At 45.7% G+C, this 26,890-nt stretch overlaps 1 protein-coding gene across 1 annotated transcript in view; it reads right to left on the reverse strand.

Moving 5' to 3' along the window:
• The window catches only part of LOC126547224 (O-acyltransferase like protein-like), a 64,155-nt gene extending 39,417 nt beyond the window's left edge, over window positions 1-24,738 (reverse strand). The window contains exon 1 of the mRNA XM_050195124.3: window positions 24,260-24,738. Coding sequence (XP_050051081.1) covers window positions 24,260-24,551 — 292 coding nt within the window. The 5' untranslated portion in view covers window positions 24,552-24,738. The remainder of the gene's footprint in view (window positions 1-24,259) is intronic.
• Between the last annotated feature and the right edge of the window lie 2,152 nt (window positions 24,739-26,890).

Here is a 26,890-nt window from a genome sequence, read left to right on the forward strand (position 1 = left end):
AAGAAGTCAGTATCACAGTACTCCCAATTCGTAGATTTCAATTTGTACCGTAAAGTAATAAAGAAGTTAATGAGGGATTTTTCGTTAATTACTTGAACATGTGTTTAGATTTCTCGCTCTAGTAATGTTCGCCTCTTCGGTATACTCCGCCTCAAGGGCAAGAATCAAACTATCTGCAGTAGGTGATTTTTTAAAATTACACAAAGCTTAAATATGATCATCTAGTCAATGAATAAGCAAAAAGAAAGCCGGTGTCTACGTGCTGTCGCAGTTTATTTGGTCTTGTTTGTGCAATGCCATCTAGACCTCCAAATAAGGAAGGAACGCTTCCACCTTCCTCGACACATACGCACCGTCTAGCGAAGATATCACCGCGCATACGCTTCAGTTTTCACCCATTTGTTAGGCAAACAAAGTTGGTTCGGGTTTATCTCGCTCGCGTGGTATATTTTAGTTTTATTTCTATTTTTGTTGTGGATCTCTCTTTCAGAAAATCCCGTAGCCCACATTTGGCTCGCACTGCGCTGGCTTCGTTTCCAAACCGGTCGCCGCCAGGATCTCCTCGTACGAGCCGAATCTTCCTCGAGTGTCTCGTTCCGCGTTGTGCCTCGATCGACGACGCACTCTAAGTGGTCGGCAGAAAACGCACGCAAAATGTTCTCCGCTGTGGAGCGCCACAAGCATTCCAGGTCGCGAGTTCGCACTGCACGGTGACTGCCAGTGGCGTAGCCAGAAATTTTTTTCGCGCCAGAAGGGGGTGACGGGGGTTAGGCGGATGTTGTCGCACATCGTTTTAGTGAGGTATCCCAGTACAGATAAATTAAGGGTGGGGGGTGTGGAGGGAGAGAGATAGATGAAGGGGAAAGGCAGGCAGGTTAACCAGAAATTAGTCTCCGGTTTGCTACCCTACACTGGGGTTGGGAGATAGGGGTTAGAAAGAGGACAGATAGGAAAGGGTTAAAAAAATTTCACACACAGAGACACACGAAGGGCGTTCCAGTTAGAGACGTTCACAAAGGTCGCTAGATCGCAAGAAGCGCAGCAGCGCTTGCACGGCCCTCTTCTGCGACGTTAGGTCCTGTCGATGGTGTAAAATTCCTTCTTCCGATCGTGGTCGGTCGTCCAGTTGGTTGAGTTCGTGGCGAAGGGATTCCCTCTGTGGACTGTGCTGCGGGCATGCGCACAAAATATGGCCAATCGATTCTTCATGGCCGCAGTGGTCACAGGTTGCGGTGTCGGCTATCCCTATGCGGACAGCCTAGGCTTTGGTAAAAGCAACGCCCAATCTCAGTCGATACAAAAGCATGGCGTTTCCACGGCGAAGCTTTGATGGGACTCGAAGGCCTAATGTGAGATCAAGGAAGTATAGTCGGGAATCACTGAAATGTGGCTCATTCTATGACGACGTGGTGCAGCGAGCTAGCAGGCGGAGCTTCCGTGCTGCGTCAGTTTTAGAAAGTGGTATTGGTACGCGGTGGTCCTCAGTATGGGCTGAACTGCAGCTTGATCGGCCCGTTCATTGCCGATAATGCCGCAGTGATTTGGAAGCCATTGGAAAGTTATTTCATGGCCTGGATCAGTTATATGGTGCATCGTCTCTGTAATCTGAAACACTAGTTGTTCGTGAAGTCCGCGTCGTAAAGGTGACTGTAGAGAGTGCAGTGCCGCCTTTGAGTCGCAGAAGATCGCCCACTTGTGTGGCGGTTCACCACCGATGTAATGAAGGGCGGTAAGGCGCGCTGCGAGCTCTGTTGCCTTCGATGATGTCGCGTGAGTCGTCTTAAATTAGATGGTTGTAACTTTCGCTGGTATCACGATTGCCGCAGCGGAGTTGTTTGGCAGGACAGATCCATCAGAGTAGATATGCGTAGAGTAACGGTAGTTCTCGTACAAAAGTCGTAGCGTGAGCTGTTTAAGGGCTGGTGATGATAGATCAGCTTTTTTTGTGATGCCAGGTATTATCAGTTTGATTTTTGGCTGAGCGAGGCACCATGGAGGAATTGAAGGTCTTGTAGCAGGAGTGAAACAAGCTGACAATGATTCACCATGTGCGGTTATGCTGGTAGAGAGGCTAGGTGGTGGCGAGGAGTCCTGGCAAGATGCCTTATATGGGTGCTCAGCGCTTCACTTTCAATGTAGGTCTTGACAAAGTGATCTCTAGCGATTGCTATAGTCGCCATTGTTGATGTACACTGAGGCACGCCTAGGCAGATCCGGAGCGCTTGAGCCTAAACACTTTGTATCGTGCGTAGATTCGTTTTGACTGTGTTGGTTATTGCTGGCAAGCTGTACTGCCACGCGCCTTATGATGGGCACCCCTCCCTGGCTGCACCCTGGGTTCCAGCCCAACGTGTGCGCTGCTCCAGCACAGAGCTTGACCAAAGCCGTATATGTACACAGGTTATGGCAGCTGTCACGTTGTTTGAGTGATCGTTTCCCCACCATTCAAGTATAAGAGTGGCATAGCTAGAGGGCTTCGCTATACCATCTTGATCGAGACCTCGTTTAAATGTGGCTTCTTGACTATACGGAAGAATGCTCTGTTCATGGCGACTTGACAAGTACAGAACTAAAGAAAAGAAAGGAAATCTGTTATTCTGCTACAGTGTTCCTTGTTTCTTTTGGCTTCAAATCTTGTACCCGTGTCGACACTTGGCTTTCCAGGATGAAAACTGCTAAGTATGTCGGCTTTCAAAAGAATGATTGGTTATGTTAGTAAATGCGTTAGTTGTCAGTGGCGGGATGAATTCCGCATGAATGTGAAAGCTGCGGTGTGAAAAAACTTTGTAGTCTGATATCAGCAGGGAGCTTAGCTACAATCATACCACCTATTAGACTTGCTATTCAGTTAAACACGTTCACAAAAAGCCTATCATACATGAGGGCTCTCTCTCTCTCTTTCTATTTCTTACCTTTCTACCGCCCCATCTCCCCAGTGTAGGGTAGCAAACCAGATTTTCCATCCTAGGCGACCTCTCTGCCTGTCACCCTTTCTTTCGTATATATATATATATATATATATATATATATATATATATATATATATATATATCCTTGCAAAAAAAATTAAGAAAACTTATATACGGCCGCCGTGGCCGGGATTTGATCCCGCGACCTTCGTGCTTAGCAGCCCAACACCATAGATAGAGCAATTCTTTTAGATAGTATGTGAAAGGAAAACATGAACACCTTCGTTATCTTCGACAACCGATGTAAACATCCACTCATCGATGTGGCCTGCTTAGTATTATTTTTGCGCCCGGCAAGCCCAACAATGTACTTTTAGTTCTAACAATAACAACGAGACCTGGGGCCCTATAACACAAAACTATTCCAATTTGTTTTTATTGCAATCTCCTGAAGTCAGATTTATGTAACCACTGACGCAAACATAAGGTGGTATCCCGCAGCGTTGTTTGAAAAGTCTAATCAAACGCGCTTCTCGTTTATAGGATGTTACTTTCTTTTGCTTTCAAAGAGAATAAAATTGCCTGCATTGAGCACTTTTTCTTATCTAATTGGCTGAGAAGAGGCGAGTAGCACGCTCAAGTGGAGAGAGTTTCTATGGAGCCGAGCAAGCACAGTAAATGTAGATAACCGGATGAGGAGGGTAGTGCCGGCGTCTGCGATTGGTCCACTTCCCCGTATACTTAGGTTGCGGTGGCTGGTTGAAAATCGCGGCGGCGTGCAACGGTAGGTTAGAAATGCCACTAAAACGGATCCTCAGCAAAGTAAAGTGGGCAGAGCAATGTCGTATGCGTGCTGATAGGTGTAAATAACGTTATACTGCCACGCAAAACTATTTATTACATGCAAATCAATTCGTGCTCCCCGGTAGCTCCCAGTAGCCAGTGCCACAGCGATTGGCAGGCAGCCATCTTCTATTCCTTTCGGAACGGAGCAGTCTCCGGCTATTCAGAAGATTAATCTCAGTTTTGTTCGGCATATTAATGCGTCTTTAACGCGTACACGTCACTTTGAGGTGGTGAGTTTTCGCGGTTTTGAGCTGCCGCGTGACAGACGGGCAAAGTGGGTGGTGGCTCGAAAATTTTTTGACCGATCGTGGAGGGCTAATTGCATAATCGGAACAGAAAAGTTTGGAATAGCTTTACGCTTTAAAGCCCCTTTCCCAGTAGGTGTGAAATTCGCAGGCAACTGGCAGGAACTTTTTTTTCTTTCTCTTAAGGCAGAAGCACAACACCGAAATGCAAAATATCTCCATGTAATATATGCGAGTCTGCAAAACTATGGCATCGGGGCACAGAATGCGATAAATTATACATTTGTAAGCGTATTGTACGTTTACATGCCCATAAAAGAGCTGTCGAGAGAAACGTGCGCTTTTGTATCGCGCGCGGGCTTCAAGTAGCTATAACCGTTTGCGTTCTCAACTTTGCGCGAGGGTGGGGAGAACCGCCGTCGAGTGAATGGGTTGCAACCTGTTAACTCTGAACCGCTTGTCGCGTATCATTCGGTGTGTCTTCACATGTTACTATTGGTAGCGAGGCTGAAATAGCGGTATGGACTACAGAGGCTAACACGAGCCGCTTCTGACCGTCAAGGTTCGTGACTTTTAGAGCGCAGCTCTTTGGCGTCCGTTCCTGGGTTTCGCGTCGTCGTCGGCGTTGTCGTCGGCCTCGTAACCAGCTCCGCCCCCCTTTCATCCCCCCAGCGCTAGCAGCGACCGACTGATACCGCTGGATGCCGCTGACGCCGCTAGAGAGTCAAGATAACGTGACTGCATAGAACACCGTCGCCGCCATGCAGAAAGAGGAGGAAAGGGTCCCCCCCCCCCCTGTTCTTGTTTGGCGGATAGGGTGCTCTTCAGTTGCCGACGCGCCGGTTATTTCACGTAGGCCCCGGCACGTCGACGAATACGTGACCACCTTCCCACGGCTAGACCTGGTTCTTAGCGCTGCGGAAGCGAGGGTATCATATTGTTTGTGTCGGCATCGGCGGCGTTGTCCCTGAAACCAACTCCGCAGCTGGGGTTGACTCACTATCGGCGTCAGCGGCATCAGTCAGTCGCTGCTATCTCTTCCCTCCTCCCTTTATCGTGTTGTCCGCTTGCTGCGCGCGCTTCTGCCCCCATCGTTTGCCGCTGGGTGTACACGCCGCCCCCCTCCCCCCTCTTCCTGCGAGTCTCCGGTTGTCAAAGCGCCGGCTCGAACTTAATTCCTTTCTTCGCTCCTCCTCCAATGCAACCCCTGTGCGGTGGCAATCAGAGAGCCAGATCGGTGGCGGCGGATCTGTATATGTGCACCGCCCGAGCCGAAATTGCCGCTGCCGTTCGCCCTGTGCGGTGGCAATCAGAGAGCCAGATCGGTGGCGGCGGATCTGTATATGTGCACCGCCCGAGCCGAAATTGCCGCTGCCGTTCGCCACTGCGAAATTATCTGCCAGTTCTTTCTGAGCCATGAGCGAGACGACCGATGGAAGTCCTCCGTCTGCTGCTGCTGCTGCTGCTGCTAAACGAGCTGCCAGAGCAGAGGCCCAGCGCCGTCGCCGTCAGAATCCAGAGGTGCGTGCCGCCGAAGCAGAAGCTTACCGTCACCGCCGTCGAGATGATCCAGGAGTACGCGTCGCCGAAGCAGAGGCTAAGCGCCGCCGCCGAGAAGACCCTGCCGTTCGCGCCGCCGAAGCGGAGGCTCATCGCCGCCGTCGAGAGCAACCAGCAGTAAGCGAGGCTGAAGCAGAAGCACAAAGCTTCCTTCATGACTGTCAAGAACTGTTAGTGGAGTCTTTGTTAAAGAAATACGTGTGAAAAATAAAAAAAAAATTCTGTGATAGCGCATACATGTGTTGCTCGATTTCTTTGCCTCAATCTATCGAAAAGGTGAAACAGCTTATTTGCTGCGCTCAAATTTCGCATTAGGAAGTAACGTAATCGTCGGTAATTTTTCCCTGAATTGACACCGACAACGGAAAATGCTATTGCTTGCATACAATAGAGCACTCTCGACGTCAGTCGACGATAGTTTGCCATAGATTCGTGGCGTGCGCACGCTATCATCGACACAATGACAATAATGGGGCGATGGTGCGGAATGGCCTTTCTTTCTCGATCCATTACCCGCTAGACACCTGACCCCAGATCGATTGTGAAACCCTTGATTCGTTCTGCCTGCTTGTTGCCCTCTTCTGGCATCTCTAATACGTTCCTGTAGCTGGGTCTGCAGCCAACTTGCAGTCCACGCTTCTTTTCGATGAGGCTGCAGGGTTTCTTTTTTATATATTATTATTCGGTAGACTTGCCGCAAGGCATATTTACCACCAAAAAGAAAGTAGGAAGCCATGGTATTGCAGCAATGAATTAGCGCACTTGTTGTCCGTTATCCAACAGGCAAAGTCTGCTGGGACATTCGGCTTTAGTATTGGCACCCTAAGCATATTGTGCCTAAGTCTTTATCAGCAGGACATGGCTACAAGACCTGACTACTGTCCTAGGAACAGCCGCAGCAGAGGCTTAGCGGCTATAGTGTTGCGCTGCTAAGCACGAGATCACGGGATCAAAACCCGGCCGCGGCGGCCGCACTTCCATGGGAGCGAAATGCAAAAACGCCCAAGTCCCGTGCATTTAGGGCGCGTTAAAGATTCCCTGGTGGTCAAACTTAATCCGGAGTTCCCCCCTACGGCGTGGTTCAAAATCAAAATCGTGGTTTTGGCACGTAAAACCCCCAGAATTCAAATTCCGCGGTAGACACAGGTGCCGGACACTTAGCACACGTAGGGTTGTCACTTCCAGATTACCAGGCGAGGCAATCCTGCCTACGCGTTTTCATCTTCCCAGCCGCGTTCACATAGAGAGAGAAATCATAAGGGAAAGGCAGGAAGGTTAACCAGGCTGAGCCTGGTAGGGTACCCTGCACCGGGGAAGGGGGAAAGGGTTGTGGAAGAGGAGAGGGAAGAAAGAAGTTCACAGTTTGCGTTGTTACACACGCAAGCGTTCATCGCTGAGTCAATCACAGGCGGTCATACATGCTGGTGCATTTCAAGAAACGCGCGAGCGCCTTTGTGGCCTTGCACACAACAGACGCACGAGGCTACGGGCCCAAGATCCCCTTTGAGAAAGACCTGTCGTCTAAGTGCCCCAAAGCTGTCCCAATTGCACATCTCTCATCTTCATATATGGGGCAGCCACACAGGCGATTTTTGGTCGTTTCTTCGACCCTATATGCGTTCACAAAAGCGCATTGCACTTCCATGCTCGTCACACGCTCGATATAATCTCAGTCCAAGGACGCAAGCACACAGAGCCGTTGAAGGCTAAGCGCGTTGTCGCGAACTTTATCGCGCGTTACCAGTGGGCAGGTTCTACTCCATTTCAGGTTATGTGCTATTGCATCTTAGCATAAAGGTGCTGCAAGCTTTAGTTATTAGGTTTTCAGTGCTAGCGACGTGCAGATGTAAAAGATAAAAGAAAAGAAGCACGACGATATAAACGTTCAATCACTATACGTTTGTCATGCTGTCCATACCCTGCAAATTTTATGAGATCATGTTTCCAAGAGGATTTGCTGCAGGGATAGTTGGAAAGATAGCCATTTAGAACGAAAACAGGAGGAACTAACGGGATAAGACAATAGGACAAACGTCTCTCTCCTTTTTCCCGTTAGAGGGCACTGTTTTTGTTCTAAATGACTACGCTTCCACCATCTCTAATTTCAGTTATCTGGTGATGACGGACGACTGTTATACACTGACATGTAAATAAATTTCCTCAGGTCTGCGGGACATAAGAAACGAATAAAAAGAGGGCATCTACGACACGGAGCATTCGCAGACAAGTGAAAAAGAAAGAAAGTTTAAACTGTTCTTTGCAAACAAGTTCTATTGTCTTGCAACCAGCACAATGTCCGGCAGCACCCCTACAAAGGCACAAAGAAAGTTGTACCACGTGATGCAAGCGCCAAGCTCGGAGGCAGCGAGCGTAACTTCAATCGTTCGCAGAGTCTGTGGCCTCTGGCCTGCGCTTAAAGCTCTTCTGACCCTGAAATGAAAGTGGGACAGCCAGTCAGTCCCGGTGAATGTGACATTCGAACTAAGCCCCGTAGGCTGTCCGGATACTTTACATACATTGATTGCACATTGATGCTCCACAATTTGTAGCGGGGACTTTTCACTTGCGTTTGTCGAAATAACGCCCACCTATAGTCCTACCTTTGGTTAAGGCAATCAATTTCTCTACCATTATTCTCCTTGGGCTTGCTTAGCAGCGTCACAGCGCTGCCGCACTCACACGTAAGCTTATCCGCAGTGAGTTTTCGTTTTTGTGTACCCGAGTAGTCGCTCTCTCGGTATCCACCCGCACTGTTTTAGAAGACTTTGTAAAGAGACTTTATATTTCATGCACAAGGTGTGTCGCATGCACATTTATTGAGTTGTGCAATAAGGACACACAGAAACACACTCACTATCTCTCTCTGCCACACACCCGCACGCACGCACTTTTGAGTGCACTCTGAGTCTTCAGACGTAGTAGTACTGAAGTGCATCCTGGTGAAGTTACATAAGTTAATTTCTTTGAATGCATTGATAGTAATCACTTGTTTTATAACAGGTATTGACCCATTGCTAAGCGGCGATATGCTCGTGACTGTACAAAGAAAGCTGTCTAGCGTTTGCCTGTGATTACGCTAAAATAGCAAATATTGGTTGTTTACTTCTAAGCACACCATAATTTTAAATAGTATAGCTCCATCTCCTCACGATCATATTCCGTAATTGATTCCCCATATGCACGCTTTCTGGGTCCTTTGAACCGTAAAGACAAGAAAGAGAGACAGAATGCATAATGAAAAGGCGGGGAGGTTAACCAAGCTGAGCCCGGTAAGCTACCCTGCACTGAGGAAAGAGGAAAGGGGATTGAAATATCTTTAAAGAACCCTGTGCTAAGGCGTTTTTGTAGATTAGGTCACTTCCGACGCGCACATGTCCCCGCAATGTCTTATTTCTGAGTGTACTAGCTAGCGTTTGAATGCTTCAGATGCGACGTTTATTACGCGGACATACAACTTTCCCGGTGAAGTGAGTATGTGCGCTGCCATTACTTGCTCTTCTGGGCGCATGATACGAATACCCGACTCCATTCTGGTCGTAAGCCCCATTCGCAACTGCGCTCAATACCGACACGCCTTCAATCAGTCTTTCTGCTCAGTGGCGCCCTCTCTTGTTGTATTTTTTTCCCTTGCATTACGTTTTCTTCTTCCAAATAGTTGACGCACTCTCTCATAAAGAAGGATTCTGCGCAGCGGAGCTCACAACACAGTATATGATCCGTCAAGCACATCTCAAAAAAAAAAAAAAGATAGAAAGAAATTAAAGCAACGAAAACAGCTTTTATTTCAACAACAGCGGTTACTAACTCGACAACAACGCAGCATTATGAAGTGATAACGATTATTCACTCTCATTATCTAGCAAATTTCAGTGACTTTACAAATGTTAATTGATGACAACCTCGACTTGAGACAACTTTCATTTCCATCGTATCCCCGTAAGTGTACACTTAGCAAAGTACCCACGTGCCAACTGCTATTGTGCCAGTGAGAAAATGCGTTGCTCACAAGATTTAGAACTGCACACTCACGAGGTCACGTGCTTTTGTTGAAGTCGATGGCAGCTGTCCTTTCTGATATTTCAGACACCGTAGCAACTCTAGATGATAATATATGCTAAAATTAGGTCAGCGCCTACAAACAGAGTAACTTCATGAATCCGATGGGGGTGAAATGCAAAAAGGACTCAGGTACTTAGATTTAGGCGCGCGCTAAAGAAGAACCCCCGGAGGGTGGTCACAATAATTCCGGAGTTCCCCACTACGGCGTGCCTCCAAATCATATTGTGGCTGTCGCACTTACTACCCCAGATTTTTTGTTTCATCTTCATGAGCCAAAGTGCTCAGTCAGGCTATGACCACAGTATAGACCATAATATTTTTGGAACGGGTGTTACATGCAGTATGATCAAGTCTTAATGATGGATTCACACGGCGGACCGCATCACTGATTCAGTCTAAGGCGAGGGTGTCGTGGCTGAGGTGCAATGAATCGCGCCGCCAGCAGCTCGTTTGCGGCATCCTTGCATGCGGCGTATTCAGCGGCACTGAACCACGTAATGCTCGTCTGCAGAATTAGGTTCATTGTCTCAATTCAGTTTAAGGGAAAATAAAATCAACGTAACTGGGCAACATCCCTTCAGCTTCATCAGAAAAAAAAAACACTTAAAAAGTGGCTGAAATAAATAGGTTAGGCAGACACGTCTACGTAAAATAATAAAAAAAAATTCTATGCAGGTCTTTACGCCATAACTCAGCTGTAATCGATGGCATAACACTAACCTTGTTTACATATACTGTGTGAGAACCGGCGATCGAAAATTGACGACTACCTTAAGTATTGGAGGCGTACATGCAGTTGCAACGTCTTACCTTGAGAAAGTCTGTGACATCACTATGGCGCATTAATTTGCCCATTTCCTCTCTTTGTCTACTGTTTTTCGCATGCTCCATTCAATATCGTCCACAATTTCAGGCTTTCTCACCGTCCTCTTCACGAAATACGCATAAGACTTACGGAACACCATAAGTGCCACGCAGCAAAGTGAAAGTACAAAATAACGCCAAGGAGATGAAGTATGAGCCAAGCAACGACTGCCTTTTACAACTTTCTTTAAAGGGACACGTTCTTTGTCTATCCTCCTGGCTTTGGCGGGGAAGCTACTGCTACTGTCCAGCACCGGATTGGTCAGCATCGCGGCGTACATACGTGGTTGTAGATATTATACGAAGGTTGTATCTACGCCGAATGCTAGTATCACCAAACGGACTTATATAACTCCTGTAGCTGACCGACAAACTAGTGCCAGTAAACGCAGCTCTGTTCTGCGTAATAAAAGAAATGCTACATAAAAGGTGAACATATAATGCCGGCACATAGGTATCTCTAAAGCACACTGACCTCTTAACAGAACAGCGCAGTGCATCAAGCGAATTATTTGATTTACTTAATTTTCTTTTATTTCGCCATTCGGTATGTACACCCGGCAACAGAGTATTGCAGGGCACAAGATTTGAGAAAAAGCTGAATATCTCCGCAACCTCCCAACACGCTCTGGTATTTGCATTTCGGGCCTCAACTAGAATATGCTAACATTGTAGTATACCGTTTTACTGGCTAGTGCTACAGGCTGCTCGGGAGTTGAACGTTTTCGGAGATCCCGTGGTCCGTAAACTTTTGTCGCTGGGTGTACAACTAGGTGTAGAGTACATATGTATCATTGCAGAACAATAGGTAAAAAATCCTTAAATATAGTTACATATGTATCGTACTTTTGTGTGCATACAAGTGTCCTCACTATTAATCCCTCGACAAGCATCATACATGGCCTTTGCCCTCGTAGCATCGTTTCGTAGACGTATCGCAATCCACCTTTTCTGCATAGCTTGTGAGCGACCGAGAGCATGAACGTAACAAGGGCAGGAGATTGAAGTTGTTACCCTTGTGGTATACTAACATTAAAATTGCACGAGCTTGCACGCTTTATAGGATGAGAGCAAACACAGTTGTATGCATATGCGGTTAGTTGTAGAGAACTTAATGCGCGCAGCTTGACAAAAAAGCTCCACTCCACAGACTCCATGATGTGCGTTGGATTTACACATCCTTTTTGTTCTTTTTTTGTATGACAGTTTCTTACCATAAGCCAAGCAACGCAGATTTCTTGCGGAATCTTGTCGCTGGAAAACATTAAACAAAATTTTCGCATTAGCAGGAATGTGTCCGCGCCTTCGTGCCTACTGAATACTCGCGTATGTTTTGAGTCGCAGATGTCGGCTTGTGCATGCACGTGATTCTGTGCGTGAGCGCGCGGTCGCGTGCGTTGGCAACGTGCATGTCGTGACTGCTGTGGGCGCGCATCCTTGAAGGAAAAGGAAGCAGGAAGTGCGCACAGATTGAGAACGCCTCTCGGGGAGGATATGCAAGACGAGCGGTCGCCGCAGACAAGTGCCCTTTGGCGGCACCCACAGCCGCGCGCAGACGTCCTCGCAGGTGCGTACTCGGAGAACAGCGCACCTGGGCGGTCATTCGCCGACACGTGAACGCACCTGAATAGCGTAACATTTCGAGCCACCACACCGACCCGAGCAAGCAACTTCTCCCCAGTGTAGACGATTTTGAAACTATATATACGATGTATAGCGCCGAGACCAGCGCCACCTCGTTTTCCTCTTCTCCCGGAGCTTCGATAAAAAACTCGTAACAAATGTGCGCGCCTAAACTAAACGTAAGGAAACTATCAAATCGGACCACGCAGATCCCGTGCACCGCTTGCCGTTTCATCCGGGCTGCTTTCCTAGTGGCACCTCTGCTGCAGTGCGTAGTCGGCGCGGTTGTGCCATTACAATCAACGTTGAATCGTAGGAAGCGTCTGTGTCAAATTGAGAAAAGGCGTCTCACGATTTAGAAGAGGATGATTCAAGTCGATTGCTGGGCTTGTTTTGCGCTCGTGTTGTCAAGGGGTCCTTGTTTTGCAAGGCAGCTGTATTAAAACAGCTCGAAGGAAAATATACTTGTTTACGAATAACATTTTCAGAACAGAACAGTTTCAGAAGTGCGCGAACTGTGCTGTCTTGCTTTATTTTATTTTTTACATTTAGCGCTACTAAAGCGGGGCTGGCGTTTCTAAGGTCTACTAGGCCCAACGAAACTTTGTAAATAACATTATTAGGTATGTGCGTGGTTGCGAGCGTGTGTGATCACTGTGTATGCGGTAGCTGTACCCGGAGTAGAATGTACCCGGGTACAGCTGTACCCGGAGTAGAATGCCTGGCGAACAGCCAGGTTAACATATCAAGATTTTTGTTAGAGTCAGTCTCTCTCTCTCTCTCTCTCTCTCTCTCTCTCTATATATATATATATATATATATATATATATATATATATATATATATATATATATATATATATATATATCCCTTTCTTTATTTTTTTGTGTTAATGACCGTTTTGCTGTCGTAATCGGAATGGCCGCTGAGAACCGAAACAGCGTGAGGCAATCCACTAAAGCGCCAAGAAAAATTTTTTTTGTTTCATCAGTAGGTATTCTTTTTTTTTGTATCAAACGCATAGCTTTTGCCTAGAGCGACAACCTTGTGTGCAACTAAAAGAATAAGTCGCTGAGGCATGCATTGGGGATACCTTTTTGATGATTATTATTTTTTCTAGCGGAAGTTTGTGGCAATTAAACATGACGATAGCTGCAACTGACAAGACGAAAACTGCGTGAATAAATATTAATGACTATCGCACTCACTCTCTCGAGTCAGATATCTTGGTGCGCACCAGGTTGTCCCAATTATTACGCAGTTTTCAACTACGGCTTGTCTCATGACAGCTGTAGTTAGAGCTCGCTGTTGTGTATGCAATAAAATTTGTACAACCTAAAAGGGACGGTAGACATCAAGCCACGGGACAAACCAGGGGCCCTATAACGTAAAACTATTACAATATGTTTTCATTCCAATCTCCTGACGTCAAACTTGCGTAACCGCTGACGCAAGCATCGGGCGGTCACCCACAGGGTTGCCTGATCAGACCAATCAAATGCTTTCTTCGTTCATAGGGGGTCACTTTTGTTTGCTTGAAAAACGAATAACATTGCCTACACTGAGCGGCTTGTCTTATCTAATTGGCTCACAAGAGACGAGGAGCACGCTCAAGTGGAAAGGGGTTCGATAGGGCCGAGCCACTGCACTGAAAATTGATAACCGGATGAAGAGGGTGGTGCCAGCGTCTGCGATTGGTCCGCTTTCCCTTACTTAGCTTGCGGTGGCTCGTCGACAATCGCGGTGGCATGCAACGGAAGCTTAACAATGGCGCTAAAACGGATCCTCAGCAAAGAAGTGTTGGCAGAACGAGGTCATAAACGTGCCGAAAGTCCTCGAAAACGTTACACGGCCACGCAAAAAGTTTTATTACACGCAAATAAGCCCATGCTTTTCGACAGGTGCGAGTAGCCAGTGCCTAAGCGATCGGCGGCAGCCATCGTTTATTCCTTGCGGAATGGGGCAGCTTGCGGCTATTCAGAAGAAAATTCAGTTTTGTTCGGCATATTAATGCATCTCTATCGCGTATACGTCACTTTGACGCGGTGAGTATTTGCGGTTTTGTGAAGTAGCGTGAGAGGCAGGTGAAGTGGGCGCAGCCCGAAAACTTTTGACCAATAGCTGAAGGCTAATGACGAAGAGACCTCGAATCAGAAATAACTATTTCTCTTTTGTTCGGTCAAATAATGCATAATTCGTGTGTACACGTTATATCATATGTGGAGCTATCGCGGTTTTCGTGACGTCGCGTGACAGACAGGTGAAATGGGGGTGGTCCAAAAAAGTTTTTGACCAATCGCGGAGGGCTGATTGCAGAATTGGAATAGAAAAGTTTGGAATAGTTTTACGTTATAGTGCCCCACCACCCTTAAGCGTGTTAAATTTTATGCTGTTTATAAGGATTAGCCGGGCCAAGCGTTCTGTGCTGCCTCTTTCCGTCGGTGGTGCGTGACCTTGCTGAACGGTGAGATTGGTGGGTAGATTCACCGGAAGGCAACGTGGAAATTACCCCCGCTTTCTCTCGGACGAGTAAGTGTGAACACGCCTTAAAGGGACACTAAAGAAAACATTGGGTTAAAAATAGACTTAAGTTAGCGTAGGTTACACCAGGTGACATTTACCGAGGATGGAGGCTTGGATATATGACTGAAAACGTCGTAAAATAAGCTACGGGTAGCGACGCTGCCTTGATGTTACATCACCACCAGCGCGTGATCTCACAGATCATAGATACGTCTGACTGAATATGTCTATTTGTTTAATGATAAAAGTTACTCCACTGACTTCCAAAATGAATGATGACACACCGTGGCCCCTTTGGTAAACGTTAGTGCCAAAAAATTATTTATGCGACCTTACTTAATGAGTCTTTCTAATGAGCCCTTCTAAGAGTTTGTGCTTTCCTTTTTTTTAATGACTGTTAATATTATTCCTGTGGCCTTTATTCTGTTGAATGCCATATTAGGTTGTTCATCTTCAGGCGCCAGTTCTAGGCTCCGCCATCTAACAATTGTGCACACCAAAAGAAAATGATAACAAAAGACCAAATTGCAGCAGAATCACTGACGTGTCATCACACGACACATGTGTTTTAGGAAGTAAAAGATGGGATGCTTAAAGTTAGTTTTTTTTCTTCAGATAAACTGCCCTTTCCTAAGCAATAATAATAATAATAATAATAATAATAATAATAATAATAATAATAATAATAATAATAATAGTAATAATAATAATAATAAGAAGAAGAAGAAAAGCTTTTAGGTAATAAATTGGTAGTCTAACAAGATTTGGTGTCACAGTTGAGCATTTCTTTCAAGAAATAATGCCAAGCCAGCACCTCATATTGACGTCAGTGAATTTGTCTTGAACGTGGTGGCGAGGTATCTCAATGAGCGAAACCTAATTCACTGAGCAAGAAGAGGCACACTGACCTGGTTCCTCTCAATGATCGCGCGTACTGGTTTTGCCACTCGTAGAACTTTAAACACGCCCTAATACCTGAGCTCTAGAGAGAACGTAGTGAGAACCTTGAAGTACAATACGTTTGCGTCAATAGTTATTTGAGTACATGAATGCGTGCCCGCACACACGCATGAAACACAGGCACTCTCGTACGCACACAATTAGCGAGACAAAAATACTTATGTAGCTCAAGCAAGTACATAATATATAATGTGACGTACCATGGTTCTCTTTTCAATTCTACGTTGTCTTGAAGAAATGCCAAGTCGCTGGCACGTACAGCTGCCATACTCAAAATGCATGCAGATGAATTCAGCCAGCCAATCTACAGAACGGTCAGACGCTGGCATTTGTGTTATATTTCGTACAGAGGTTTTTCATATCTTCGTGGTGAATCAATAAAATACTGATGCTGAATTCACTGTTATGCAAGTGACACCGCGAAAACCGATTTCCCCGCGATCCGTAACGAATCAGTGGAAAGCTAGAAACGACGCTTGAGTTTTAGAATAAATACGCAAGTCGCTAGTGTAGATAAAGAAGCAACCTTAGCCTACACCGATAGCTTTCACGTGTTGTAGTTAGAACGGGTGTGTCTAGTACACACCCTTAAGCACCAAAACAACAACAACGAAATACCAGAAGTGACAAAAAAAAAATCGACAGGATGTTGAAAGAGGGGACGGGAATAACACGGAGTAGCGATGCTCGGCGTCTGGTGCGCGAAAAAAATAAGGTTGAAGTGCGAGTCAGTGAACCGAGTACCATATGCCAAAGCGGGTGTCTTCGACATTCCAGCCGCATAGTCCGCCGATGGTCGCCGTGCGCGTCTTTCCTGAGCTGTTTGTCATTTGTTGCAACGCGGCAACTAAATTTATCGTAAACGAATAGCGTTCACTGTGAGGAGAGGCAAATGGGCGAAACGCGAGAGGCTGTCTCTAGCCTGGTGCCCGAGGGCATTACAACCGGGCAGCAGACCGTGTCGCAGTTAACCCAGTTTTCGACGCGAGCCATTTATGAAAGCGGCAGCCAGTGCAAGCGGACTTATCCAAGACGCATTGCGCGACTTGGCCGCCCGAGGGCTATGATTGCTTTCGACATTCCAAAAGCGATGGCATTGTCCTTCTTGAAGTTCAAAGAAAGGCAAAATATATAAAAATGAAAAGAACTGCGCCTCGGCGTAAACAAACGAAAGACTTAATCGATAGGTCGAAGAAACAGGTTTTAAACACAAATGAAATTACTGTCCCGAAAAAGCGTGCGACGAACCGTTCTCCTCTCCGAACGTGGCTCTCGTGCCGAGCACCGTGTATTTAGTTTGCGCAGTAGCGTCGCGTGACCCTGGGAAAGGCGTTCGGAGGCTGAATTTACACGGCTTTCTGTCCTATATTGAAACTTTCCGTCACTGGCGAAAAGTTGCCGTCATGATTTATTGGCATCGGTTCTTTCGAGGCTCACTGCTTGGTAAATGCGGGCTCAGAACCAGAAACGTTAAGTAAAAGTGCTCTAAAGCTTAGCCTTCCATGGAGAACACTAGTCACGCTTACGCTGCGCTTTTCGTATTTTTTCCAGACGTCTAGTAGCGGGTGAAAAAGTACACATCTATAGTTGCCAACCAACGCAGCTCTCTTTCTTGGCAAGTGATTATTTGTGCTCGTCATAAAAAGGCAAACTCCCGTGTCGGCTGTGACTATGAGTCGCAATGATTCGTTAGCACTTTTTTTTTTATCTGACAAAGTTAGCGCGTATTAGAAATTTTACACAAATTAACATATCTTATGTCAACGCACGTTGGGTAAATTATGTGGGCGTATCTTAAGCACACATTTGTCATAGAAGCCGTCAGAAGTTAATACCAGGCTGTCTTCACGTATCGCAAATGCGATATTTGGTAGTGGCGAAACTGTAAGCAGGTCAATCAAATGCTTTGAGGACATACTTTTAGGTGAGTGCTTCGTGGCTGGCTTGTGTTACATATCGCAGCGACATTAAGAAGTTAGCTTGTCCATTACACAATGCACTTTCTGTCTATTGGGTGTATATACTGACGACGGAGATCCGTAGATTGGTACAGGACGAGCAGTCGCCTAGCGTTCATGTTGCGATCGGCAACGCGCGAATCAAGGTACGGGAGTAACGTTTGGTAGATATTTTGAACGTTGCTCTTCACTCTGCGACTTGTTAGTGGAAAACCGCGGCACACAAAAACAACTTTATACGCGGCGGGGGGAAATAAAGAAAAAGAAAAAAAAAGCAACCTGATGTTGCCGGCATATTAATTAGATAAACATATGTAGGAAAGAAAACGTGCGTAATATGTATATGAAAACATTTGTGCAAGGACGTATGTAGAAGGAGTTGCGCGGAAAACACCCACATGATAACGCCACTAAAGAACCGCATTTAGACGTGACAAACAAACAAACAAACAAACAAACAAACAAACAAACAAACAAACAAACAAACAAACAAACAAACAAACAAACAAACAGGCATGCAAGTAAGTAATCAAGCAAGCAAGAAATGCCTGTCCAGTGTAAAGAATAGCCTGTTCGTCTTTTGCCCTAGCGACGACCTCTAGTTGGCCGCTACGGGAAACAGGATCGTAATGGAGACGCCCTATGCATACGAGGTGGCCTCCGCTCCCGACATCGCCTTGTGATTACGGGGTCCACGCGAGAGCCTATAGCAACGCAGACAAGGCACGCGCAGGTGGACGCGCCTTAGGAGTTCTCCTTTATGTTTATTACTTAAAAACTACGAGTGTCCTACATCTTTCTCCCCTGCTTGCCACGAGTATATTTTTTATTACAGTATAAACACACACACACGCACAAACACACTCATCTCATGAACGAACGCACACACGCACACACAAGACATATCGGTTGGACCATCTTGTTGAACTTCTTCCTGCGTAATTTTTGTGGGCTCACGTGACCAACCGAACAGGTCGGCAAGTGATCCTGGCACCTGTATGTAGGCCTCCTCGCGTGCTAGCGTACGGTAAGCGCTTAAGCGGCGGTATGCGAATGCTTCGAGGTGCGCCTCTCCATTTCGTGGCAGTTCAGAGAGTCATGCAAGCGTTCCTCGTCCACCTTCTACGGCGTGAAGTGCTAGGCGCCGGTACAGTGCTTATACGTTGTCACGGGGAGCCTCTTGCACTTGTCGCATGTGTTGGGTCACTTGAATTTTGCCCTTCAAGCACGGCTTCAGCTTTTAAAGACAATGCCTTTCTTAGCGAGTTATCTCCATTCTTTCGAATCGGGTATCTGAATATCTAGATTTATTCGTGGACTGATGTCGAAGATAGCGGACAGATCCCGAAGGTAACGCAGTCAAAATATTCGTGCAGTTCGACGCTCCTCTTACTCCACTGAGGCGAGCGGTGACGAAATAGAGCGCCATACGGTCACTCTGCCGACCTTTCTTTCTCTCTGCTCATCACTTTTTTAGTATTTGTCACAGTACCCACAGCGCCAGTTTGGCATTACAGGGGGGGGGGGGGGGTACATATATCAATTACAAATAATAGCATCTAATATAGAACACATGAAGAGAAAAATTACACTTCAGGGCAAATCGCTGACTCAAAAAAAAATATAAGCAGAGCATAATCGTACATGCGCGAAGCCAAACAAAGCGGTTCTGGTGACGCAAGCACAAAGTACAGAAAGATAATGCAAATCACACGACTGAATCGAAGGCATCACTTGAATATAGTGATAGAACATCACGAGGCAACCTGTTCCATTCACTGACCGTCTTAGGAAAAAAAGACATCCTTAAAAGCTCTGTTCTACATCTATACCCTTTAATCTTAAGTAGGTGATCGCGCCTTGCAGAAGTGTACTCTGGTGCCTTTATGCAGCTGTCACGATTGAGGTCGCTTTTGACTAATTTAACTCACTTAACTCATTTCCACATCGTAGGGTAGCAAACTGGACGCACGTGTAGCACGATCTCAATGCTTTTCCTTGTCTTTGCTTTCTTTCTCTCACTGTCATGTTGAGGAGGGTCAGGTCCCGAAGTGGTCTCAGTGTCGACATGATGAACCGTTCAGTAACAACGCGGAACGTGGTTTGCTTCTGGCTTTGTGTTGTTAGGCGCATGAAATAAATCACTGCCCGAGAAAATAACGGCGCAAAGGCTCAGCTGAAATACTGTTGCGACGGCGGCCTTGTATAAACGTGACTCTCCAAACTAGGTAAAGTTTTCAAAACCATAAACCCAAATCTGACTTACAGTGCAGAGACGCGTTATCCAAGTATTCTTTCTTTTTTTGGTACTTTTTGTTGAAAACTCGATGACTTCGAGTACTATACGTTCTTAAATTTTGAACCACACAACACTATCAGAAATACCGAGCATAAGTGCGGGAACTCTTCCCTTCGAAGTACGACAACTGGCCATGTTTGCATTGAAGCCTTCAACAGCGACTGGTGTAAAGAACATGCTGGTTCTTCGTAGGTATGAATCGTTCACTCAAGTTGGAGATAAAAAGGAAAATTCACACGCGCGTCAAAGGAAGGGAAGAAATGCAACTTGCTACCAGAGAAATGCCTATCTCTAGTTCTCATATTTATAGCAATTCTTTTAAGTTGTTTTATGATATTAGCGAATATTAAGTGCGACGCATGGTAGGGCTCCTATACGTCAATTCACTCGAAGGAGAAGACTTGTAGCCGCGAACTATTTTACTGCATATTTCTCCACAGTGATTGCAACTAATTCCAACACGACTGTATTCAGTGAGATCTTACGGGCGTGCGGTACTGACACAATTTCAGTAGCCTTGAAGCAGTGGAACATCGCACTGCGAAGAGCCTATGGTGATAAAAAATTCAAACCGGACCTACCCCCCTCCCCCGCCCACCTTCCAAAACATGAATGACCATCGCTGTTTGCATATTACATTGTGACCATTTCTGTCCCTCATTGCGATGACTCAAGTACGTTACAAAATTTAGTATTTGGTTCCTACGTTCAATTGGCAGAGCTGTGGATTATCATTCAAAAGATGAAATTCAATTTTTTTTAATTATGTTAGCGTCTTTGTGGAGGTTTATTTGCCCAAATTTGATAAGAAAACATTTAAATATACCACAACACTACCGACTTGTACTTCACGGCAGCAGTGCTCCATAACGCATTGAAACGAATCAACTCGTATTCACATAAGGCTGTTCCGCTAGAGTTATTCGTGGGAGCAAATTCCAGCCAAACCAGATAGATGTTCGACATATCTTTAGTCAAGGGTGCCAGCCAATCACAAAAAGGCACTTACGAACGAGGGCCCATATTCACAAAAAGCTCTTACGCTAGAATTGTTCGCAAGAGCAAATTCCAGCCAATCGTGAAGCTGAACATATTATTGGTGAAGGCGGCCGGCCAATAGATGCATCCCTTACGTACGAGAAGCTTTGTGAATGCGGCCAGAGAGGCTTTGTGAAATGATATGCAATGCTGTATCTCTTGTCTGACCGAGTTTTTGTGCGCTGCACAACAACTGAATATCATCGATCATGAAGTTTTGTCCTAATATTACTAGAGCAAAACCTGTCGTTGCTCGTTCCACCACTCGGAGAATCACGGGTAGCGACACATTTTTGGCCTGATTTGTCTCGGCTTTGCAGGAAATGCACACTGCGTCTTCTTTATTGTTCTCTGTGGTTTAATCGTGTTGTGCGCTGCCCTGGCAACATTTCTTTAGAGAAGCTCAGTACTTCGTGTTTGGATCAAATAAATATAGCAAGGCCCTTGAGACTTGTGCGTAACAAAATTTAGACGATATTTGAACAGTAACACTCACTATGGGAAAATTATTGTTGTTATTTCAGATCATTACTTTCGTACGCCATGTCTCAAAATAGTCGAATGGTAGCATCAGGTGTTTTCGTGGGGCTCATCATTGCTATAAAACTAATTTGCGATTACAAACTAACTTCAAGCAGGGCAATGCGATCCAAAAAGACGTTAGAAGAGAGGAGGACGAAGTTTGACACCAATCGTCATATTGTGCATCCTTCCTCGGTCGATTTAAGAGGAAGCTTTAGCTCGAGTGCTCCTATCTAAATACATGTAAAAGGAGAATTCGTTTTTCTCGGCAACCACTGCACCAAATTTGACGAGGTTTGTTGCATTTAAAAGAAAAACTTAAACTCTAGTGACTGTTGGTTTCGAATTGTTGAGCTAGGTTGTCAATTGTTTATTAAAAATCGGCAAAAATAAAAAATTTTCACTAGACGAAACTATCAAGTTTACAACTCTGTAACTCCACAACGAAAAATGATAATATAATTATGTGAATTGCATCAAATAGTACATCTAAAGCAGACAAAATTGATGTTACACATGAATATAAAAAAATAGTAGTATGGAAATACAGCTTTTGCAGAACCCTTGTAACCAACGTAACCAATTCACGGAAGATGTAAAATGACATATCGAATTTGTCCGCTTTGAATGACCTTACGGATGCCGTTTAGAGAACCGCAATATCTGTTCTTGATGCAGAGCTATGAATTTGTAAACGTTGTGCTTCTATTTTTTTTCAGACGGTCGAATGTTTAAAATTTTTTTTAACAATATTCAGGTCCTAAATTGACATTCCGCTTCAGCAGTCACTGGAATTTAACTTTCTCTCTAAGATGCAACAAATTTCATTAAAATCGGTCCAGGGGTTATCTCAGAAGAACGTTTTTGCATTTTACATGTATTTGAATAGGCCGCGTCGGAGTTGGCCCGAGCTAAAGCTTCCTCTTAAACTGCGATGCCGTGCAGGTGTCTTGCACAGACGTTAGCGCCAGCTATTCTCTCCCTATTTGTTTTAGCATAAGGCTTTAAGTCAGTGACAAGCCCTGACGCGCACCACTAGGTTGCGATAGGAATTACAAAATGTAAATTATTGTTGGTTGCCGGCTACAGTGATAGATAGATAGATAGATAGATAGATAGATAGATAGATAGACAGATAGATAGATAGATAGATAGATAGATAGATAGATAGATAGATAGATAGATAGATAGATAGATAGATAGATAGATAGATAGATAGATAGATAGATAGATTTCTAACGAGGTGAAAATAAAGATATTTGATGTATTTTATGACGATTTCCAAATTTCTGACATAATTATAGGCCAAAAGTCAATATTTAAGGCATATTAACGAATGAGGAAACGCATTAGGTTCAACACAAATACTATACCGTGCCTTGTGGAAGGCTGCTGGTATCAATGCTGCAGTAGTTCCGCCGGAACAAATTTTCTTGTCATCTTTCAAATGGATGCACCTACGTACATCTCTGTCTATATGTTCTATTCTGTGTTAATTCCTTCTCAATTTCTATTCCCTTTCTAAAATTACACATCCGATGATTTTACGCCAATTATATGACCTCTGGCCGCATGCTGCTACCTCATACCACCCAAAAGATTCCTGTACTGAACCATGCATAATTTCAAGAAAGAAAGAAAGAAAGAAAGAAGGAAAGAAAGAAAGAAAGAAAGAAAGAAAGAAAGAAAGAAAGAAAGAAAAGAGGATGGATGGGGGGGGGGGGAGAAATCAGCTAATTAATCAAGCACAAAGGCATTTCAGAATAAATTTAAATTGTTGAAGGAGTGCAATAGAGTAGTGCATGTCAGGTGCAGAGCACGAAGCATTGTGCCAAAGGCTGGTAAGTGCAGTTGAGCAAGTTTTCACTGCCACCATTATTTTTTGTCTTTAACCTGAGGAACGTCTAGTCGAATGTAATACGACATGTGCAATGAAACAGTTTCTTACGAAGCGTTCATGTCCACTTATAAAGACAAGCAAAAAAAAAAAAAAACAGCAGTTTTGTGGAAGCAGTGTGGCGCTAGGAAGGTGCCTACAGTGATCAGCCAACCTGTGAACTGTCACCTGATACCGAAGCCTGAGTTGAACTTACAAGCATACCTAAGTGGTGTTTACAAAAAATCTGTTTTAGTGAATGCTAAATGTGCTGGCATGGTCATATATGCCAACATCTCACTGCGAACAACTGTACTTAACGACACTGCTCGTATACAGTCTGAGCTTTGTGTATAACAATACTCTAGAATATTACTTTTTACAATACTTTACAATATAGCCATATAGTTATTCATAAAAAGCACTGGTCTATGTTGCTTACTAATCCGAGAGCCTTCGTCAGGCACATCTGAGCGTGAACGACATGAGATCGCCTTGAGGGTGATAAAACCATCGGAACATGTGAGGTAACCCCAGGCCGTTTCAAGAAGAAGCGTACTAACTGTTTAAAACTCCGGTTGGACAAAAGCGATTAGCGCATGCATTTCAGCAAACATCAATGCTTTCATGAGACTGCTAATATGCCCAGCGAAAGCACTGATCAAAACTGACGTGCGCGCATGTTCGCGTTCCGCTAAACGGCATCTCAAATTTTGCAAAATGTTCAACCTACGTATGTTGTTATACCCCGCCACTCTTTGTTGTTTTACGAAGCGCGATAGGCGCCCGGAGACTACATTAACAAAGCCTAAGACATGGCACTTTTCCACTGTAAGGTGCAAGGAAATATAATGACATTTACAAACGGCAGGCACTAAATTCGATAGGTGACATGCGCAAGTACAGCAGCGGTTAGTTCCTTCTCAACAGCTGCGTACTGAGCGCAAGAGCACGTGCATACGGCGGAAACTACTCACGTCTAACGGCCCATCCCCTGAGGTCTCGGAAGGCCTTGAAGGTCTTGAGCAACGCCGTCATGCAGTCAACCGAGACGTCGAGTTCCGATGAACCTTCCACAACGTAGGGGAAGATCTCGTTGGCGACAGCGTCGATGTTGACCTTGGACTTGTTAACTTGATCTTCCCACGAGGTGTTGGTCATCGCGTCTTGGAGGCCCTGAAATGGGCCCTGAGCATGGCCGCCGTGACAGACAGCGATGCACAGGAAGAAGAGGACAAGGACCGCGCAGCCGATGACGCGCCGCTCCATGGCACCACGTATAGGGACCACCTGCCCGAAGAACTTCGCTAAGCGCTGTAGCTGTCGAGCTGGCGAGGGCGATCTCGAAGCGCTCCGCGGTCGTCCGGAGCTGCCTCTGGCAGGGCGCAGAGGAGCCGCTGCATCTGGGCTGCGTGGCCCCAATTATTGACCTGGTTCGCCGCGCGCACTCCGCGCGCAGGTACTTTCTCTGTGTTGCTCACCGCGCTCTCTCGCCCCGCTATCCCGACCGCCGCGCTGGTTCGAAAAGTGTTCCTTTTCCTTCTCCGAGCCGAACAAGATGCGAGAAGGTTCTTCCTTTTTCATGCCCCTAAGTCTTTTTTTTCTCTCTCTCTGTTAACTTTTGTTCATCTCCCTGTTGCTGGTCTCTGGCACTGCATCACGGCGCCTGCTCGCTCTCTGGTTCTGTATTCTATTTCGCTTCGTTCCGTCGGCATTTTTTCGCTGCACGGGGCCAGGCACGGAGCTGTGCGGCTCAGAGATGATCTTCATCTAATGGTGTTTTAGATGAAGGTTCTTATACGGCTCGTGATGCGACTTTCCTCCCTGTGGTCAGACGGGCGCTAGTCACTGGATACCGGGAGTATGAGCGCGCGCGTGTGTGTGCCGGCCGGTTGCAGTCGTTTTTGGAATACGGGGCCGCCGTCGTCTGGTACGAGCGTGACTTTATGTTTCGTCAGTCGCCCTTTCCTGTATTTCGTCCGCTGTAACGCGCTATGGTGTGGAATCTACGGAGACGGGTGCGACGGTTGCGACCCTGCATAGGTTTTGTACGGTCGACTCTGCTTTCCCTTCTCGGTCTATGCAAAAAGAAAAGCAAGAAGATATTGCTTCACACTGAAAGCTTAGAACTGGTCCGGCCGGGCCGCTCGAAACTTTTCCCGGTGCATCTTAACGCGTGGAATTAGAGAGAGAGAGAGAGAGGGAAAAGAATCGCGCGTGCTTGTTATGGCAACAACGACGACTCTACTTGAGCCATTTACTGTTCACTGGTGAAGCGCCTGCTTTATCACCGGCTACATTTACTGCCCTTCCCACAGTGCAGCGCATCGACGAAAGAGCATTTAATGCGGCAAAGTTTAGTGTACCATCCCTATTTGGTTGAGAAGTCCAGGCCTTCTCCCAAGGGCTATCGAGCTGACTACTGCTGGGAACTATCGGGTATCCAAAGCAGAGGCGAGGCGTAGTAGCAAATGATTCGATATAACCCGAAACATTGTACAGACTTCGAGACGCACGCATCTCAGCAACCTCCCATGACAATGTTACATTATAAATCAAGGTGACCGTTACGAAGACCTCTAGCAGAAAGCTAGAGTTGCCTCAACAGTTCGACTTGCCGACCTCGACAATGTAAAAGCAACGCAGTGCAGGCAACTCTTTCGTGTAGTTGTGACTGTGCGTCTAATAGTTCTCTCCCTTTTCCACAGCTTTTTAACTCAAAAATGGACTACGCTTACTTTGTTTGTACCCATAATCAGTGAACTTATTTTATAATTGAGTACAATAATTCTAAAAAAAAAAAATGGTGCTATCTATTGGAAAACAACTCACTCCCACGAAGCAGCTAGCGCCCCTTTTGCTCTAGGGCGCGAACTCACGCACGCTAGAACTGGAGTATTTATTGCCCGAGAAGACTTTCTAAAGCACAACAGGAAAGCTTGAATTCAGCAGCTCAGAATGAATAGCGTTGGAAAAAAAGAAAGCAACGACAGCTCCCAGGCTGAAGGGTCCCGTAATAATACGTTAGTTTACCATCAAAGTCTGCGCCACGTTATCATTTGTCAAAAACACACTGTGCCTTCATCTCCCATGTGAAGGGTTTGGGTTTCAAACCCACAAAGCCCTGACCGGATTTGTCGGTCTATGAGTCTACCCATCCCAGTATTATCCTGATATCTCCGTCCGTAAAACATGAGAAATGAGAAAAAGGTACCTCTATCGTTTCCATCTGGATCTCGAACCCGGAGCCTCATGATTTACGAAGTCGTCGCTTGGCTAACAGAGTAAAGACATTTTTAAAGAAATTTCTCGCGGTCACCATCTTGTTGGATGTGGAATACATCACACAGTTCGTATGACGAAGACGACCAAGGCTACATAGGCGGAGTCAGCAAATCTATAAATACGGGTCGCAGGCATGTAATTTGCGCGGCAATCATCGTTGCAACGTCGTTAGCCTATGACTTCGGCCAGTGTTTCTTCCGCCAGTACAATATGCCGGCAATGCTAGTATGCTCAAAGGCTGTCATATACGCCTTAACGTTTGAAGTTTACCATTACTTTTGGTGTCTAGATAGGTCCTTTCTTAGGTACATTCCATTTAGCAG

Source organism: Dermacentor andersoni, chromosome 1 (genome assembly GCF_023375885.2).
Source record: "Dermacentor andersoni chromosome 1, qqDerAnde1_hic_scaffold, whole genome shotgun sequence".
Taxonomy (NCBI): Eukaryota; Metazoa; Arthropoda; class Arachnida; order Ixodida; family Ixodidae; genus Dermacentor; species Dermacentor andersoni.